The sequence below is a fragment of the Ornithodoros turicata genome, chromosome 8 (assembly GCF_037126465.1).
Source record: "Ornithodoros turicata isolate Travis chromosome 8, ASM3712646v1, whole genome shotgun sequence".
Classification (NCBI taxonomy): domain Eukaryota; kingdom Metazoa; phylum Arthropoda; class Arachnida; order Ixodida; family Argasidae; genus Ornithodoros; species Ornithodoros turicata.
In genome coordinates, this window is record NC_088208.1 from 6,259,254 (window position 1) to 6,279,822 (window position 20,569).

At 41.7% G+C, this 20,569-nt stretch overlaps 2 protein-coding genes across 2 annotated transcripts; both read left to right on the forward strand.

The window, feature by feature from the left end:
• Positions 1–2,398: 2,398 nt before the first annotated feature.
• On the forward strand, positions 2,399–4,211 carry LOC135365878 (uncharacterized). Its single transcript, XM_064598563.1, has 4 exons — positions 2,399–2,983; positions 3,097–3,164; positions 3,944–3,968; positions 4,088–4,211. Exons 1-3 carry the CDS (start codon positions 2,546–2,548, stop codon positions 3,957–3,959), a joined length of 522 nt encoding a protein of 173 aa, XP_064454633.1. The 5' UTR covers positions 2,399–2,545; the 3' UTR covers positions 3,960–3,968; positions 4,088–4,211.
• An 11,619-nt stretch (positions 4,212–15,830) lies between these two features.
• Positions 15,831–19,811, forward strand: LOC135365879 (uncharacterized). The gene is made up of 2 exons (XM_064598564.1): positions 15,831–16,240; positions 17,552–19,811. Exons 1-2 carry the CDS (start codon positions 15,910–15,912, stop codon positions 19,579–19,581), a joined length of 2,361 nt encoding a protein of 786 aa, XP_064454634.1. The 5' UTR covers positions 15,831–15,909; the 3' UTR covers positions 19,582–19,811.
• Positions 19,812–20,569: the final 758 nt, after the last annotated feature.

A 20,569-nucleotide genomic window follows, 5' to 3' on the forward strand; every position in this document is an offset into this window, starting at 1 on the left:
ACACCGGTCTGGGACTGTGTAGGGAGGTGGCGGGGTAAAGGATGCGCCAGGAAGTCGCAAGTTGGTGGCATAGACAAGTTCGGCCGGGGAGCAGCGGAGGTCCTGGGGCGGATTACTGGCCATTGCATCGGTACGCCTAAACTGGCAACGCCCACCGACTTCGCGCTGACCACGGCCATCGTTGCCGCTACGCAGGAGGACAACGAAAGTGCGGGAACACTACCGTTGCGCTATCGTTGCGCGATCCGCTTCGAGGTGACGGCACTCTCGGCTACAGGCCTGCTGCGAACGCACTTAGTAGTAGAAATGAAGTTGAAATAATGTGTAAACGGGACACATAATTTCGGTTACATAAACAATTACACTGTAAGTACGACTCCAAACAGCATTCCTTTCAACTGTTTGATTTCTCGTTCAAATCAACCAATGAGACATACGTGCCGTCGTCTGCTGAAAAAGCGGTTGAGACTTGAGAGTCAAACTTGGACGCGCGCATCACTGCAAAAGTTTGGTGAGTATGAAAGTTCTTCAGATATCATTCCGTATGCTATAACTTAGTCGCGTACTACTTCTTGCAACATCGTAACACAAGAAAACTGAGTGTGAACCATATTTATGTAGTTCCTCGCTGCATTTCGGTTTTTGCTTCGATATTTTGCATGACTGCTCACGCTGTCTGCAAGGCGTCGTGCATAAAATGTTGCTTGCTATCTATAGAATTGTATCAGCTTCATCAGCTTTCACCTGTGTAGCGGTGAAATTATGTTTCTCTGCGTACCTGTCGCCGGACGTTAAACCACTTGTAATATGTTTTGATGTAGACGGAAGGTTGAAGTAATTCTATGTTAGCACAGTTGAGCAGTGGTTGAGAGTTTTGAAACATGCAGCCATGTACAGTGAAACAAAAAAAAACATTTCTTACGCACCAGTTCCACGTCTTTGGGCCTTGCAATACACGTTTCAAGACGTTCAGCTGAAGCTTGTGGTGCAGTGCACTGTTGAAGCCAGGGTGTCGAACCGAACCCGAACCCGAACCGAAAACCGTACCCGAACCGTTATTTTTGCCGGAACCGAACCCGAACCCGAACCGAAATTTTCATGACACTGTTGAACCCGAACCGGAGCAGAACCGTAAAAAATAATAGCGGTAACCGGTTCGCAACAAAACGGTTCGGACATAAAAGAAGTCAGCATAAGAGTTCCTCTCTATCCCCGAACGAAGACACGTTGGTATCATCATCACGCGCCTATATCATGGATTTCAGAAATTTTCACCTAGCAGTGAGACGACGACGTATAGTAAGTATACTTTCAGCGTCCTTTTAACATGTTGAAGCGCAGTTGTCCTTGTGAGCGCCGCGGCTAGCGCCCCACGCACGCGGTGCGGCATCTACTGTTCAGAGACGAGGTGCCACGCGGACGAATGAAACAGGAATGGAGTAGGCCAGTTATGTAGCTCTACAGGACGAATATGCGATCAAATAAGCGCCCAAGATTTCCCTTTACACGTGAGCAGTACAAATTAAACAAGTCAGAAACATGAGAAGTGGAGAAGGAGCGTACGCAGAACGGTGCCTGTTTGAATGGTCGTGGCTTGAAAAGTAAATGTGGTTCTGCTTATTGGTAGTGCAGTTGTGTCGTGACATATTGCCTTTGTGTTGTGGATTAACTAGTACACTGCTGTGAGCTCGGACAGAGTAAGGCTGGCAGGCTTATTTTCGACATGCTTCAGTACGGTTTCAGATCGATTCACGTTGCGAAGGCAGTGTGCCGGCTAGTACTGTCGTCTATGTTACGCTGTCCATCTTATTAGGCTTCCTTTAAGTGTATCTTGCTGGCACTGTGCGTGTGAAAGAAAGATTTTGGGAACAGAAAGTAGCAGGACTACACCGCTTCAACAGCGTGGACTCTATTTGCAATAAGTGTTCATCCATTCCTCATTTCTCTCGCTAAAAGGCTACCTCACCGCAAGAGACGTCAATGCAGACAACAGCAGTAAGCTATTAGCCACGCATGTCCTGATAAAAGCAGTTTTATGGAACATATAAAACGGAAGCGTTGAACCGGTTCGCGAACCGGTTCGGGGCTGCGAACCGGTTTGCGAACCGGTTCGATTCTTGGCGTGGCCGAACCGTAACCGAACCGGAACGAAATCAAAACAACGCGAACCCGAACCCGAACCGTACCCGTATTTTTTGTGGTTCGACACCCTGGTTGAAGCACTTGAAAAACCGAACACTAGCACCCGTTAATGATAAAGCATGCCAGCGACCTAGAACAACTATTCTTTCGAATTTAGAAGAGAACAAAATGTCTAGCCCATCCAATAAAAAGAAAATACAAAAGTAAAAGATGGACCACTCATAGGACCTCCCTGCACAAAAAGGGTTGAGATGGACAAAATATGGCCATAATTTTTGTCCAACTTAGCAGGGGAAACTAGCTCAGTCCTGCTTTAGTGTACTTTCAATTAGAAATCAGGTGGTTGTCAAGAAGTGACAGTTGGTGTGCATCTTATTTTATTTCTTTTTCTCACATTAGAGATATGGCGAGCGAAACCCAAAAGCTGCTGCTGTTGTCACTGCTCGAGGAGTCGCCCGAACTGTGTAGCAACAGGAGATTCCTCGAGTGTGTGACGGCAGCACAGCGCAGAGCGAAGTGGGACAGAATTGCTGCCACCCTCTACGCTGTTGGAACATACAACAAAGACGGCAAGGGGTGGCAGCAATTTTGGAAGCACTGGCGCCACAGCGTGCAGAGCCGTGCCAGAGAATTGTCACGAAGACTGCAGGCCACAAGGGGAGGAAGCGGCAACGTTGTCGCTAACATGGGGCCGGCCCCAGTGAACACCTCATTGCGCCTGTCTGGGCTCGACCGGCGTGTCATGGCCCTTGTGGGCTGGGACACGACGGTCGGCGTACCAGGAGCGGTGGAGATGTCCATCGAGACCGGCCGCATGGAAGTGATGTTGCCCGTCTCAGTCGTAAGTAATATACAGCGGTCCTAGCCAAACACGAATATGAAACAAGTGGAAAATATAAAGCATGAGTGAATGCAGCACACCTCACGATGTTTATATCAATTGCATGTTTTCAGAACGAGACAGAGCCGGTTCCCTCCACCTCGGCCGGTCTTCGTGGAACCGAGGAGTCGGGAAGCAGAAGGTAAGGAGGTTTACCAAATAAGTGACAAATGAGCAAAAGGAAATACAAAAAGCACATGCAAGGACACACATAAGGGACAGTGATAGACAACAGAGCTAGGATTTATTTACTTTGAGGGTCATGGCTTTTCCACTTAACAGTACATTTCTGTTGTCACAAACATGCATACACTTTCTTGGGTAATACTAGGGCGACACTGCTGTACAATACTAAAAATGTAAGGAAATTATTGTTGACAGTTCTTGCCCGGTTAATATGGACACCTTTGTCCCCGACAAAAAATTGTTTATAAAGGGAATGGTCCCTATTATTATGTGCTAAGGAAATTACAAGAAACAATGGAACATTTCAAGATTGACATTACGGATAAGGCAAGTCTGTTGTGGTACAGTCTTTGTCTCTCGGAATCCTTATGACAAAAGGAACCACTGTGAATGAAAAGCCATAGCTTTTCGTTCGTACAAGACAGCACTTGGACTGTAAGAAGTTCTTGTGATGAATGTGGGGAGAGACTTGCTACCCTGCATGCAGATATCGTCCATAATAATTACGGAAACACATTAACTACGTGGGGTTTGTACCCTGTTCTACTCTACATTGTTGGAACAGCAAGTTATGGAGTTATCAATGCACTAAAAATGTTTAAACCTCAGTAACGTCTTCCATAATTCGGGATATCCATATTAACAAGGCTCAGATGCACTTTTACAATGCCCCTATAGTGGAAGGATGAAAAATTAACAAGGTTTCTGCATAGTAACACTGTATATTGTTTACAGCTGCTCTCTCCTGTGAACGTCTGAGGTGAGTCATCTGTTCTGTACGTCTGAAACACTGTCTGATAAGTTGGCTTCTCAGTTGTGATGCACAGTTTCTCACAAACAAAGGGTCAGGTTTAACGTCTTCTGTTCTCTCCTCCTCAGTCTCTCCGGTGGCACCGCCTTCCACCTGTTCCTCCCTTGGCTCATCACCCTCACCAGCATCATCCAGAGGCTCAAGAGTGTTGTACACAGAGCCATGTTATGGAGGACGGCAGAGGCATTGATTATCTTGCAACATCCGTGCATGGTTCTCGTTTAGGATTGCTTTTCTATTATTTATCCTTTGTGTACTTCTTGTTTGGTTTGTGCATTATTATGGCTCTCTATTAGCAGTTGATCGTGTTTCTCATTATTTCCTTGCATGTGTGCTATTCACATCATAATAAATTGATTAATTGTGTCGTGTTCGAATAATCAACTCAGCTTTCCATATTCTTTATTACATGTATTACATTCCTTCTGTTCTCTTTTTTGGGTGAATTTTTCTCTCAACTTGGCTTTCCCAAAGATAGATTATTTCCATTTCAATTTATTAAATTTGTAATGTTTGATAGTTTGTTTCAATAATATTTTCCTGTCTGTTGTTTACACGTTGGCAGTTGCGCCGTTTGGAGTGTTTCTCTGCTATTCATCCGTGCATGGTTCTCGTTTAGGATTGCTTTTCTATTATTTATCCTTTGTGTACTTCTTGTTTGGTTTGTGCATTATTATGGCTCTCTATTAGCAGTTGATCGTGTTTCTCATTATTTCCTTGCATATGTGCTATTCACATCATAATAAATTGATTAATTGTGTCGTGTTCGAATAATCAACTCAGCTTTCCATATTCTTTATTACATGTATTACATTCCTTCTGTTCTCTTTTTTGGGTGAATTTTTCTCTCAACTTGGCTTTCCCAAAGATAGATTATTTCCATTTCAATTTATTAAATTTGTAATGTTTGATAGTTTGTTTCAATAATATTTTCCTGTCTGTTGTTTACACGTTGGCAGTTGCGCCGTTTGGAGTGTTTCTCTGCTATTCATCCGTGCATGGTTCTCGTTTAGGATTGCTTTTCTATTATTTATCCTTTGTGTACTTCTTGTTTGGTTTGTGCATTATTATGGCTCTCTATTAGCAGTTGATCGTGTTTCTCATTATTTCCTTGCATATGTGCTATTCACATCATAATAAATTGATTAATTGTGTCGTGTTCGAATAATCAACTCAGCTTTCCATATTCTTTATTACATGTATTACATTCCTTCTGTTCTCTTTTTTGGGTGAATTTTTCTCTCAACTTGGCTTTCCCAAAGATAGATTATTTCCATTTCAATTTATTAAATTTGTAATGTTTGATAGTTTGTTTCAATAATATTTTCCTGTCTGTTGTTTACACGTTGGCAGTTGCGCCGTTTGGAGTGTTTCTCTGCTATTCATCCGTGCATGGTTCTCGTTTAGGATTGCTTTTCTATTATTTATCCTTTGTGTACTTCTTGTTTGGTTTGTGCATTATTATGGCTCTCTATTAGCAGTTGATCGTGTTTCTCATTATTTCCTTGCATGTGTGCTATTCACATCATAATAAATTGATTAATTGTGTCGTGTTCGAATAATCAACTCAGCTTTCCATATTCTTTATTACATGTATTACATTCCTTCTGTTCTCTTTTTTGGGTGAATTTTTCTCTCAACTTGGCTTTCCCAAAGATAGATTATTTCCATTTCAATTTATTAAATTTGTAATGTTTGATAGTTTGTTTCAATAATATTTTCCTGTCTGTTGTTTACACGTTGGCAGTTGCGCCGTTTGGAGTGTTTCTCTGCTATTCATCCGTGCATGGTTCTCGTTTAGGATTGCTTTTCTATTATTTATCCTTTGTGTACTTCTTGTTTGGTTTGTGCATTATTATGGCTCTCTATTAGCAGTTGATCGTGTTTCTCATTATTTCCTTGCATGTGTGCTATTCACATCATAATAAATTGATTAATTGTGTCGTGTTCGAATAATCAACTCAGCTTTCCATATTCTTTATTACATGTATTACATTCCTTCTGTTCTCTTTTTTGGGTGAATTTTTCTCTCAACTTGGCTTTCCCAAAGATAGATTATTTCCATTTCAATTTATTAAATTTGTAATGTTTGATAGTTTGTTTCAATAATATTTTCCTGTCTGTTGTTTACACGTTGGCAGTTGCGCCGTTTGGAGTGTTTCTCTGCTATTCATCCGTGCATGGTTCTCGTTTAGGATTGCTTTTCTATTATTTATCCTTTGTGTACTTCTTGTTTGGTTTGTGCATTATTATGGCTCTCTATTAGCAGTTGATCGTGTTTCTCATTATTTCCTTGCATATGTGCTATTCACATCATAATAAATTGATTAATTGTGTCGTGTTCGAATAATCAACTCAGCTTTCCATATTCTTTATTACATGTATTACATTCCTTCTGTTCTCTTTTTTGGGTGAATTTTTCTCTCAACTTGGCTTTCCCAAAGATAGATTATTTCCATTTCAATTTATTAAATTTGTAATGTTTGATAGTTTGTTTCAATAATATTTTCCTGTCTGTTGTTTACACGTTGGCAGTTGCGCCGTTTGGAGTGTTTCTCTGCTATTCATCCGTGCATGGTTCTCGTTTAGGATTGCTTTTCTATTATTTATCCTTTGTGTACTTCTTGTTTGGTTTGTGCATTATTATGGCTCTCTATTAGCAGTTGATCGTGTTTCTCATTATTTCCTTGCATGTGTGCTATTCACATCATAATAAATTGATTAATTGTGTCGTGTTCGAATAATCAACTCAGCTTTCCATATTCTTTATTACATGTATTACATTCCTTCTGTTCTCTTTTTTGGGTGAATTTTTCTCTCAACTTGGCTTTCCCAAAGATAGATTATTTCCATTTCAATTTATTAAATTTGTAATGTTTGATAGTTTGTTTCAATAATATTTTCCTGTCTGTTGTTTACACGTTGGCAGTTGCGCCGTTTGGAGTGTTTCTCTGCTATTCATCCGTGCATGGTTCTCGTTTAGGATTGCTTTTCTATTATTTATCCTTTGTGTACTTCTTGTTTGGTTTGTGCATTATTATGGCTCTCTATTAGCAGTTGATCGTGTTTCTCATTATTTCCTTGCATGTGTGCTATTCACATCATAATAAATTGATTAATTGTGTCGTGTTCGAATAATCAACTCAGCTTTCCATATTCTTTATTACATGTATTACATTCCTTCTGTTCTCTTTTTTGGGTGAATTTTTCTCTCAACTTGGCTTTCCCAAAGATAGATTATTTCCATTTCAATTTATTAAATTTGTAATGTTTGATAGTTTGTTTCAATAATATTTTCCTGTCTGTTGTTTACACGTTGGCAGTTGCGCCGTTTGGAGTGTTTCTCTGCTATTCATCCGTGCATGGTTCTCGTTTAGGATTGCTTTTCTATTATTTATCCTTTGTGTACTTCTTGTTTGGTTTGTGCATTATTATGGCTCTCTATTAGCAGTTGATCGTGTTTCTCATTATTTCCTTGCATGTGTGCTATTCACATCATAATAAATTGATTAATTGTGTCGTGTTCGAATAATCAACTCAGCTTTCCATATTCTTTATTACATGTATTACATTCCTTCTGTTCTCTTTTTTGGGTGAATTTTTCTCTCAACTTGGCTTTCCCAAAGATAGATTATTTCCATTTCAATTTATTAAATTTGTAATGTTTGATAGTTTGTTTCAATAATATTTTCCTGTCTGTTGTTTACACGTTGGCAGTTGCGCCGTTTGGAGTGTTTCTCTGCTATTCATCCGTGCATGGTTCTCGTTTAGGATTGCTTTTCTATTATTTATCCTTTGTGTACTTCTTGTTTGGTTTGTGCATTATTATGGCTCTCTATTAGCAGTTGATCGTGTTTCTCATTATTTCCTTGCATGTGTGCTATTCACATCATAATAAATTGATTAATTGTGTCGTGTTCGAATAATCAACTCAGCTTTCCATATTCTTTATTACATGTATTACATTCCTTCTGTTCTCTTTTTTGGGTGAATTTTTCTCTCAACTTGGCTTTCCCAAAGATAGATTATTTCCATTTCAATTTATTAAATTTGTAATGTTTGATAGTTTGTTTCAATAATATTTTCCTGTCTGTTGTTTACACGTTGGCAGTTGCGCCGTTTGGAGTGTTTCTCTGCTATTCATCCGTGCATGGTTCTCGTTTAGGATTGCTTTTCTATTATTTATCCTTTGTGTACTTCTTGTTTGGTTTGTGCATTATTATGGCTCTCTATTAGCAGTTGATCGTGTTTCTCATTATTTCCTTGCATGTGTGCTATTCACATCATAATAAATTGATTAATTGTGTCGTGTTCGAATAATCAACTCAGCTTTCCATATTCTTTATTACATGTATTACATTCCTTCTGTTCTCTTTTTTGGGTGAATTTTTCTCTCAACTTGGCTTTCCCAAAGATAGATTATTTCCATTTCAATTTATTAAATTTGTAATGTTTGATAGTTTGTTTCAATAATATTTTCCTGTCTGTTGTTTACACGTTGGCAGTTGCGCCGTTTGGAGTGTTTCTCTGCTATTCATCCGTGCATGGTTCTCGTTTAGGATTGCTTTTCTATTATTTATCCTTTGTGTACTTCTTGTTTGGTTTGTGCATTATTATGGCTCTCTATTAGCAGTTGATCGTGTTTCTCATTATTTCCTTGCATGTGTGCTATTCACATCATAATAAATTGATTAATTGTGTCGTGTTCGAATAATCAACTCAGCTTTCCATATTCTTTATTACATGTATTACATTCCTTCTGTTCTCTTTTTTGGGTGAATTTTTCTCTCAACTTGGCTTTCCCAAAGATAGATTATTTCCATTTCAATTTATTAAATTTGTAATGTTTGATAGTTTGTTTCAATAATATTTTCCTGTCTGTTGTTTACACGTTGGCAGTTGCGCCGTTTGGAGTGTTTCTCTGCTATTCATCCGTGCATGGTTCTCGTTTAGGATTGCTTTTCTATTATTTATCCTTTGTGTACTTCTTGTTTGGTTTGTGCATTATTATGGCTCTCTATTAGCAGTTGATCGTGTTTCTCATTATTTCCTTGCATATGTGCTATTCACATCATAATAAATTGATTAATTGTGTCGTGTTCGAATAATCAACTCAGCTTTCCATATTCTTTATTACATGTATTACATTCCTTCTGTTCTCTTTTTTGGGTGAATTTTTCTCTCAACTTGGCTTTCCCAAAGATAGATTATTTCCATTTCAATTTATTAAATTTGTAATGTTTGATAGTTTGTTTCAATAATATTTTCCTGTCTGTTGTTTACACGTTGGCAGTTGCGCCGTTTGGAGTGTTTCTCTGCTATTCATCCGTGCATGGTTCTCGTTTAGGATTGCTTTTCTATTATTTATCCTTTGTGTACTTCTTGTTTGGTTTGTGCATTATTATGGCTCTCTATTAGCAGTTGATCGTGTTTCTCATTATTTCCTTGCATATGTGCTATTCACATCATAATAAATTGATTAATTGTGTCGTGTTCGAATAATCAACTCAGCTTTCCATATTCTTTATTACATGTATTACATTCCTTCTGTTCTCTTTTTTGGGTGAATTTTTCTCTCAACTTGGCTTTCCCAAAGATAGATTATTTCCATTTCAATTTATTAAATTTGTAATGTTTGATAGTTTGTTTCAATAATATTTTCCTGTCTGTTGTTTACACGTTGGCAGTTGCGCCGTTTGGAGTGTTTCTCTGCTATTCATCCGTGCATGGTTCTCGTTTAGGATTGCTTTTCTATTATTTATCCTTTGTGTACTTCTTGTTTGGTTTGTGCATTATTATGGCTCTCTATTAGCAGTTGATCGTGTTTCTCATTATTTCCTTGCATGTGTGCTATTCACATCATAATAAATTGATTAATTGTGTCGTGTTCGAATAATCAACTCAGCTTTCCATATTCTTTATTACATGTATTACATTCCTTCTGTTCTCTTTTTTGGGTGAATTTTTCTCTCAACTTGGCTTTCCCAAAGATAGATTATTTCAATTTCAATTTATTAAATTTGTAATGTTTGATAGTTTGTTTCAATAATATTTTCCTGTCTGTTGTTTACACGTTGGCAGTTGCGCCGTTTGGAGTGTTTCTCTGCTATTCATCCGTGCATGGTTCTCGTTTAGGATTGCTTTTCTATTATTTATCCTTTGTGTACTTCTTGTTTGGTTTGTGCATTATTATGGCTCTCTATTAGCAGTTGATCGTGTTTCTCATTATTTCCTTGCATATGTGCTATTCACATCATAATAAATTGATTAATTGTGTCGTGTTCGAATAATCAACTCAGCTTTCCATATTCTTTATTACATGTATTACATTCCTTCTGTTCTCTTTTTTGGGTGAATTTTTCTCTCAACTTGGCTTTCCCAAAGATAGATTATTTCCATTTCAATTTATTAAATTTGTAATGTTTGATAGTTTGTTTCAATAATATTTTCCTGTCTGTTGTTTACACGTTGGCAGTTGCGCCGTTTGGAGTGTTTCTCTGCTATTCATCCGTGCATGGTTCTCGTTTAGGATTGCTTTTCTATTATTTATCCTTTGTGTACTTCTTGTTTGGTTTGTGCATTATTATGGCTCTCTATTAGCAGTTGATCGTGTTTCTCATTATTTCCTTGCATGTGTGCTATTCACATCATAATAAATTGATTAATTGTGCCGTGTTCGAATAATCAACTCAGCTTTCCATATTCTTTATTACATGTATTACATTCCTTCTGTTCTCTTTTTTGGGTGAATTTTTCTCTCAACTTGGCTTTCCCAAAGATAGATTATTTCCATTTCAATTTATTAAATTTGTAATGTTTGATAGTTTGTTTCAATAATATTTTCCTGTCTGTTGTTTACACGTTGGCAGTTGCGCCGTTTGGAGTGTTTCTCTGCTATTCATCCGTGCATGGTTCTCGTTTAGGATTGCTTTTCTATTATTTATCCTTTGTGTACTTCTTGTTTGGTTTGTGCATTATTATGGCTCTCTATTAGCAGTTGATCGTGTTCCTCATTATTTCCTTGCGTGTGTGCTATTCACATAATCAGAAATTGATTAATTGTGTCGTGTTCGAATAATCAACTCAGCTTCCCATATTCTTTATTATGTGTATTGCGTTCCTTCTGCTTTCTTTTTTTTGATGAATTTTTCGCCTCCACGCAGAGTTACAACATAATTCCTCTCACATCAGGGCCAATCGAGAGTCAACACATCTTATTATTAGTTTCATTTCTACCTCTGCGACGCAATATCCGACGTAAGACCGTTTTCTTTCATCCACCTTGCACGAATTATTATATGTGGACCTTCCATGTCAGGCAAAACTTACCTAGCTCGTAACATCCTCAGAAATCTATCAGTATTCAGTGTAGTCCCAGAGCAAATATTTTATATTAGTAAATATGATGCTAGCTGCAATAATGCATTGACTAAAATTACATTTAGTAAAGAATTACCAACGACATGGGATGAGAACATACCAACACTGATTATAGTTGATGATCTCATGACAGCTGTCTTTTTCAGTATTTAGCTCAAGCCCGATATTTTTTGAAAATGGTAAGGAATTATGATGGACATGAAAAAGGTGTTTAAATTTTATTTCTTGTTTCATCTCCAGAGTCGCCACCCTCGTTATGTATGTATTATTGGAATATAGATGTGTATAGCTGTGTTGTATATAGTTGTGTGTGCTGTGTAGTTGTGTATGTGTAGTTGTGTTGTGTATGTTGTGTGTGTGTGTGTGTGTTGTGCATTATTAATTGATAATATTTTTTTCAGCTTACACGCCTGTGCCTCAGCCAACCCCTGAATGTGAGTAAAAGCTATAGGACACGATTACAATAATAAATGAGATTCTCTTTCATATCATTAGAGTCCGCCACCGCAATGTATGTATTATTATAACACGAGTATGTATGTTGATAATGTGACTATCTTTTCAGATTACCCAACGTTGGATCCAGTGAACTGTATGTATTATTGAAATGTATAAGTTGATATTAATTTAGATTCACTTACAGATTACTGGAGTCCGCCGCCACCACATTGTATGTATTATTGAAATAGAAGTGTGATTTCATATAATAACAATAACCGCTTTTTTCAGGTCAGTGTTGTGTCCAACGTGAGTTATCGTGTGATAAGCAATGTGACGACGTTAATTTTATGTTTTTTTTTCAGGGTCTGAAATGAAAGACTTTATAAAAAGTGTTATTGTAAATACATTGAATGAAATATTAACTAATGAATAAATGTATGTTTCCTTTACATGTTCTCTCTTGTGTTTCTTCTATTACAGATCGTAAAGGTTTTTCGGCTGGGTTTTTCTCCTTCACCTGATTGGCATCACAATTGGCACAATTCCCAGCACTATTGGCTTTAATAAATACATTTCAACTTGATTGGCAGTATAATTGGCATTAATAAATATATTTTTCCCTCGTACTTTTCGTGTATGACCCTTCTTTGCATGTCTATGCATGTTATAAGCGCGCGGACAACCCTCCGCACACGCGCCGCCCGCTGCACGCGGGAAAAAATTCGCGAGTGAAGTCGGCCCAGACGATGTGGGGGTTCGAACGAGGCACCTATGTTGCGTACTGGACCACACCGTATAGTACTAACAGTGTCAGAATAGCCCGAAGAGAACGAATCACGCCATGAATCAGCAGCGCAGACTGAGAATTATTCCCCAGCGACCGTCGTGAAGCGAACAGATCGGAAAGCTATTCAGTGAGGCCCACGAGGACAGCGCACAACCAAACCACCAAATCGACTTCCACCGCAAATGGATCACTCAACGAATCAGTGAGCCGCACAAGCACAACCATACAAAGATTCTCCTTCGAACTCGAACTGTCTGAAGCGAACGGACTGCTACATGAATCAGTGATCTAAGACGCACAGCAAACGAGTCAGTTTGACTCGAGGAGAGCAGCGCAGGAGCCAGCCGTAATTCATACGACTCAAACCACTCGAACCGAACCAAAAGGCGCAGACAGATTCAATTGATTCGTTCGTTCGATTCCGTCTCGCTTGCGCGCTTCCGTGCCGTGCCCTCACCCGTAGTATGCACACGTGAGCGTTGCAAGGGAACTACAGCTGACACTACTCCGTTGGAAGTGTAGTGTTTGTAGCAATTAGATACTTTTTGTCGAAAGTTTAAGACACAGGAATCATAAAAAATTGTAATGCACAAGTTAATGTTCACATGAGCAAGGGCTTCTTTGTTCGGTGCTGTGATGACAAAACGTGCTGTTTGACGTTAGCTATCACCCTGATGTTTGCAGATCTCTGTGATAGTATGTCAAAGGCATACGTGAACAATACATATTCTGAAAACCCTTGGCGCACATTCGTATATCTGACACTTTGTTTTGACTTAACACCATACATGCGCAACTAACATGCCATATGCTCTGCGGCGAACGTCTCAGCGCTGCAAAAGATGCTGTGGCAAAGTGAAGTACGTATTCGTTTTCTGCACTGCTCTTGGTATTCATATACAACTTGGTGTAGCATTTTTATATTTGCGAGTCATCCGATACATATGCGGCACCAGACAGAAGCTGTCTCTCCTAGAGACCATCCGTAGTGGATGCTCGGCTACGCCGCATTAGTACGGTGATATTGTTTACTTTGCCTGAGGCCTGAAAATGCATGCATGTCAACATGACAAAGAAATTCCGGTTCCTCTTTCTGTATTGGTAAGAAAAACAGTGCGATGAGTCGACACATGGGGCTTCCGTCCAGTTCTTCTTGACTAGAAAACAATTGACAGCAGAATCTCGTTGAAACAGGGGAAGTCAAGTCCGATAAGAAATGTAGCACAATACAAAAAGCAACACTGAAGCTTTCTTAGTTTAATATATACAAGCTTTCGCGGTGGGGGAGCACGCTTAATATATATATATATATATACTCATGGAACGTTGCGACAGCACCAGAGGACACGTGTTTCGCCGTGTTTGCGGCTCGTCAGCTGCGCATCGTTCGGATTTGGCAAACCAGGGGTCGCTCAGCGAGCGATATACACCTGGGAGGGTGACTGCGAGCACTCCTCAATGCCACAGTGCAAGTCAGCGAGTTAGAATCAGAGAAAAAAAGCCATTAAAGAAACAAGTAAATGACACTAGACGTGTTTTAAATTCAAAGTTACAAATTAAGAGGGCTTCTATGGCTGCACGCAGAGAAACAGATACTCATGGAACGATGCGACAGCACCAGAGGACACGTGTTTCGCCGTGTTTGCGGTTCGTATGCTCTGGGTAGCTCCGCATCGTTCGGAATTGGCAAACCAGGGGTCGCTTAGCGAACGATATACGCCTGGGAGGGTGACTGAGCACTCCTCAATGCCACAGTGCAAGCCAGTGAATTATAATCAGAGAAAAAAAGCCATTAAAGAAACAAGTAAGTGACACGAGACGTGTTTGAAATTCAAAGTTACAAATTAAGAGGGCTTCTATGGCTGCACGCAGAGAAACAGATACTCATGGAACGATGCGACAGCACCAGAGGACACGTGTTTCGCCGTGTTTGCGGCTCGTATGCTCTGGGTAGATCCGCATCGTTCGGAATTGGCAAACCAGGGGTCGCTCAACGAGCGATATACACCTGGGAGGGTGACTGAGCACTCCTCAATGCCACAGTGCAAGTCAATGAATTATAATCAGAGAAAAAAAAAGCCATTAGAGAAACAAGTAAGTGACACTAGATGTCACCCTCCCAGGTGTATATCGCTCGCTGAGCGACACCTGGTTTGCCAATTCCGAACGATGCGCAGCTACCCAGAGCTGACGAGCCGCAAACACGGCGAAACACGTGTCCTCTAGTGCTGTCGCATCGTTCCATGAGTATCTGTTTCTCTGCGTGCAGCCATACAAGCCATCTTAATCTGTAACTTTGAATTTCAAACACGTCTAGTGTCACTTACTTGTGTCTCTAATGGCTTTTTTTTCTGCATTATATATCTATACTTGTATACGCGAACTTCACACCTTGTACCTGATGAAGCGTGGTCCCCCACGCGAAAGCTTGTATATATGAAACGGCAGCAAGAGAGATTCTGCTAAGAAAAAAGGGGTTCTGCTAAGGAAGCTTCAGTGTTGCTTTTTGTATTGTGCTAAAAAAGAATTTAAAGAAAGCGAGCGCTATTCCCTCAGGCTGAGAAGAAAACAACAACCCTATTTTACTAGTGCAACATTCCTCTTTTTGATTTCGATACATTCTTCCTTCACGGCATTCTGTCCATAAGCAAGAGAAACGTGTACCGTCGTACCGCTTCCCTGTCCAGCCACGCGCTCGGACCTCCACCCGCAGCTTTGCGAATTCGCCGCCAGGTGGCCACGGCTTCGCTGGAATCGCGAATAACGAGTCAATAAATTGCAACACGGTCCTAAATTTTATTTGGCAGGTATACATACTATGTAGATCTCATTGCAACAAAAATACTAGAAAGGGGATAATTCGACTTATCCCCTTATTGCATACAGAGGTCCAATTTCTGTTCGAGCCAACCACAGCCCCGATTTAACTTCCAAATGAGAAATCTATGCGGAAGAGAAGAAGCCACACGTTCGTAGCTTGACATAATCAGGACATGGACAATGCTTGCCCTCATGCCATAGAACCAAAACAAGCAAACTTAAGTAGCCCACATTCACCACCTCTACCACTTCAACCATCACATTCTCCACCCAGATTGTCATCGTCATGTGATAGTACGGGTAGACAACCTCATAGCCCTGGCCAATCTCCCTTGTGGCTAATGGCCATTCTCCGTAGGACGAAGAAGAAGAAGAAGCTTGCACGAGCGAGTGATATTCCTTTTTGAAGAAGTAGAATTTCGCCACTTGCGACGGAAGGTGCATCGCATAGTATTCAGTACGATGGACATGATGGAAGCCACTGATATCGAGGAGAAAGGGAAGCGCCGACGTAAGAAAAAGCGCGCTTCATCGCGGAAACTCTCGAGAGGAAGTACGATTTCGAAGACCAGCGTTGAAGAGCCTTCCACGAAGTCGTCAAAGCCATCCAGGGAGAGATCTTTCAACTCACGTCTGCCACAACAAACCGCGAAAGAAATCGCCAAGAAATCTGGCCAAGAGAAATCTGATCATGGAAGTTCCAGGGACGGGACGAGAACCTCTAGGAAGAGCCTATCGTGGAAGTACACGGTGTCCATGCAAACGCTATCTGAAAAATCGTGCTTGTATAATGGTAAGATTGTTCTCTTGCCGTGCGATTGATTCGTGTCTTTTTGTTCTCCGTGGTCCTCGAGCAAAGCAACCAGCGGGGGTCGGACTCGCTCAAAAAGCATGACCACGCGGGAGCTGCCATCCGTTGGTCATGGAAGGTGTTGCGTTCCGTTGGCTGCTTCATTCCGCTAAACTTGACGTGCTCGTTTTCCTATATTCATCGCTTGCTATCTAAATTCGGCGTACCATGTGCGTACGTATCTCATATATATTCGTTAAACAAATAAGCAGTCAATATTTTCCCACTACATCACTTGCTTGTGTGCTGCCGTTCGTTCATCACTTTACTATCACGGAACTCGACAGATCAGAGCATGGAATGGCGGGTGGTTTCGTTTTTGCCATCTCCGGTTCCCGTTGGTACACAGAGCAGCATGAAAATGGCGGTTTACTGCGTGTATTCATCTTTGGAATTCTGTTGCCTTTGGAAATACATATACATGCCTAGATTTATTACGATGGGTAGTGATTTATTGATTTCGCTCGCAAAGCATGCAAACACCACTTCAACACATCATAGGCGGTAAACATCTTCATCCGTGTATCTGGAAAGCAAAGGGTTCGTGGTGTCGCTGGTAATCTCATAGAGAAGATATGATTCACGTTTGATATGGCAACGTTTACCTTGTGATTCCGATAGCACTACTCAATTCTGCACGTATCCCGAAGATTCGTGCGTACTCAACGCAATTACACGGCTGGCCTCGCTTCCTACGTTGGACGCCGTTGCCTCCATCGGCTCGTTCCCCCGTTTGTCATCCCACGTTACTGCACAGGGTTGGGAGCAAACGGAGCAGCTCCGCTGTAGTTCTGGGGCTGAAATTCGTCCACTAACACTGTCCATGACCAACGGATGGCTGCGCCCGGGCAGTCACGTTAGGGGATAGGAGAATCCCATTGACGGCGCGCCAAGTACGTTCTCTAGAGTCTTCCTATATTACCTCTATGAAAGCAATCCTGAGTGACGCTCATTGCCATATACATATATTGCAAATGCTGTCGCCCCGGGGGTGTTGGGCGGCCGCTCGCCGCATTGGTTGCGCGTGAACTGCTCCTGCGTGCTCTCCATCACCATCTCTTCATGGTCCCTACTTCCTTTTTGTGTGTCTGTTAGCGCCGCGAAGCAGCTGTGAGTATGAGCGACGTACTAACAGATGGAGAGAGGACAGTGGGAGGGTGTGGGGGACAGGGGACCCTGCTGCCTCCAAAGTAGCGCCCTCGACGTTACATAAGTTAAAACGCAGAAAGATTAACGTCATGCATATCTTTTCAGATTCAGAGAGGAGGAGTCCGAAGTCCACCAATACGGTGTTAAGAACCGCCGTCTCCGTCGTCTTAATTCTGGGTGTCACCGCCGCAGTAGCCTTCTGGATTTATAAGCATTACAAGGACAAGCTGAGACAACGCAAGATGATAGAATGCAGAACAACGGAATGCAAATTAATCCAGCGCCAGCTTAACAACGAGTTGGACAAGAACACTCACGCGTGCGACGATTTTTATGGCTACGTGTGCAGCAAGTGGATCAAACGAGAATCAGGGGGATTTTTACACGACGTCATCGATATATATTCTCATTCCCTGATAACGGCTCTCACGTCTCCCGAATCGGCACATCCTGACAGATTCGGCTTACACGTAATGGCCAAACTGTATCAAGCCTGCCGCGATTACACGACTAGCAGCGAAGGAACTTTCAAGGATGCGATAGGACAAGTCATCGATCTGCTGAATTTTAGGACCATTTTGAAACGGCAACAACACATTTTCGTATTTCTGCTCGAAACGTCATTGACCAAGAATATACACTCAACATTCACGGTTCGATTTCATCGCAGTGAGAAATCGAAATACTTGCGGTTCGACCCCGGATACTCTATTCGTTCCAAGATGTATGGAGTCGTGGATGCGGACACCAGCAGCGCTCCGGAAATTGAGAAGTCGATGACATTTATGACAACGCAGTTTCTGAATGATTCTCGTATCAGCTCTAACATCGATGCAGCCACTATATTGAGCCTGGATGCCAAGATTCATCAGTTGCTCAGTGCGAAAGCTTGGGTGACGCAGCTGACGTTCAACTCAGTTGCGCGCATGACGTCACGCAAGACCATAGAGCACATCATAGAGGTCGTTAACAAGAATGCGCCACCCGGTTTCAGAGTCAACTTTGAAAGCCAGGTTGAAATCGCTGGACTTGGGTCTCTGCTGGATATTCGCAGGATTCTCTCAAATGGATCTGAGGGTCTGCGGGACATGTACCACCTGGTGAACATCGCAGCCGATCTCCTCCGATTCACGGCGCACAGGAACGTTGCTAGGATCATCCCGTTTGTCTGCCTTCGTGCCACAAGGATTGCCCTCACCAACACCTGGCAATTTGTGGTTGCCCGGTCCACTGGTCATCTAGGTAGCGGAACTGTAGCCAAGGAACTGGGTGCGCGTGTTAGGGACATGGTTACCGCAGGCACCACGTTCCGCGTGTTTAACGAAGACGAACGACAAGATGGTCAGGAAATCTTACAGCGTACCACTGCGATTACCTACGATGGTTCAGAAGTGGAAATGCTAGATGAACATACCGATTACACGTCGTGGAAGCTCGAAGGAAAACATCTCTTCTCGGTTTATGTAGAAGCGGGACAAAAGGAAAAGGTGATGCTCCGCAAGTCGTTTTCTTTGACGAGTATCATTAAGGCTAGCGAGAGTCAGTTACAAAATGATCTAAGGTTCCACGAAGCCGAGAGACTCCTTACAATCCCCACGGCGTATCAAAACCCTCCCGTTCTCTTCTTCGAACAGTCTGACGAAATTCCGCTTTACATCAACGTGGCAACACTCGGCGTCGAGATCGCGAAGGAAGTGGTACGTGCTTTGACTGTGCCGTTTAGAAGTTCAAGCACGTCAATTAACACCCTCCACGAGTCTCTTACATGCTTGAAGAAAGTCGGTGCAGCACATGGTATAAATTTGACGAGGATCACGGGAGCCGACCTGTGGGAGGCAGACGCAGTTCTGTGGTACTATGCTCTTCGCAGCGTGTACGAAGGCCTCCAGGATTTGGTCATCAACGTGGGAGAGTCTACAAGTGGCGACATCTGGAAGGAAACGCAGCATTATCTTTTCATCCGCTTCTGTATGCTATCGTGTACGCCACGGGAAGAAGACTCCAAGGAGATTCCTGAGGTATTCAAAGAGCGCTGCCTCGTCCCACTTCTTAGTATCCCGGATTTCGCAGATGCCTTCGGTTGCACTGAGAGAGAGACTTTCAGAAGTAACATCTGTGTTTCTCAACAGAAGTAAATGCCTACATGTAAAGAGTTAGGACAGATAGATCGTTCACTGTACAAGTGATTGATCGAAATACTGTGCACGTCATATATTATTAGTCACTGTAATTGTAAATGGCGAATAATGTCCTAAGTGTGAGACACACATTTTTAACCGCCTATACGTAAGGGTTCCTATGCTGAATATGGCCACAGCTTTATGTGTCGAGAACTAAGACGCCAATAAAGGTACAAGAACATTTAGAGCATAAGAGTTTAGAATATATCGATAAACGAAATGCTGCAAAGCCAGGTCCGCCAGGTTTTGGGCCTAGAATTTACGCCTAGAAGCAATTTCGCTTTAGAATTTCATTAATTCGATCCTACACCCATAACGCCAAAACATTACATGTACTCTTGTTCCATTATAACGCCATGTTTTGAAACATCAAGGTCCTTCTAATCTCCTAACGTTGCCATTGTAATGTCTGACTTATCGCTTCCTTCATGAAACAAAATCGCCAACGTGCAACGCGAAAGACTAGTCACGGCGAAGACGCGTTGCGAAGCGGCCATGTTGCCAAAGCAGAGGCAGGAAATAGGACGCACAAGCGACAAGAGACACGTCACAAAGTTTCGGTTGAATCTGCGTATTTTGGCGGAGCAGTCTGGGTTGCTCCTGGAGCGACCTTGGCTGGAATGCCGTTCCGAAGCTGCAATTGGAAGACTCCAGAACTGTTCCCAATCTGCCAATCGAACAGACTTGCTCTCGGCGGAGCGACAAAACTTGCTCCGGAGGCGCTCCGAATCTGCCATTGGAATTCAACATTAGATTCGGGAATCCGAATCCCATGCAGTGTGCAAAATGGCGAATCGTATCTTTCGAATCCGCCAGCCACGTTTGTTTGTTTCTTTTCAAAATTGGCGCCTCTGTAGTGAAAGCCTGATTGGTCGGCCTGCGTTTTCTTGTTTGATCGTGTAAATTGTTCTCATGTGGCGTTCCCCATTTGTAATCATTAATT

Excerpts from the sequence above, each read along its gene's own strand:
- LOC135365879 (XM_064598564.1), top strand. The coding sequence starts at position 15,910 with ATGGACATGATGGAAGCCACTGATATCGAGGAGAAAGGGAAGCGCCGA. Across the intron at positions 16,241-17,551 it reads AAAATCGTGCTTGTATAATG|ATTCAGAGAGGAGGAGTCCG; the intron begins GTAAGATTGTTC and ends ATATCTTTTCAG.
- LOC135365878 (XM_064598563.1), top strand. The coding sequence starts at position 2,546 with ATGGCGAGCGAAACCCAAAAGCTGCTGCTGTTGTCACTGCTCGAGGAG. Across the intron at positions 2,984-3,096 it reads TGATGTTGCCCGTCTCAGTC|AACGAGACAGAGCCGGTTCC; the intron begins GTAAGTAATATA and ends GCATGTTTTCAG.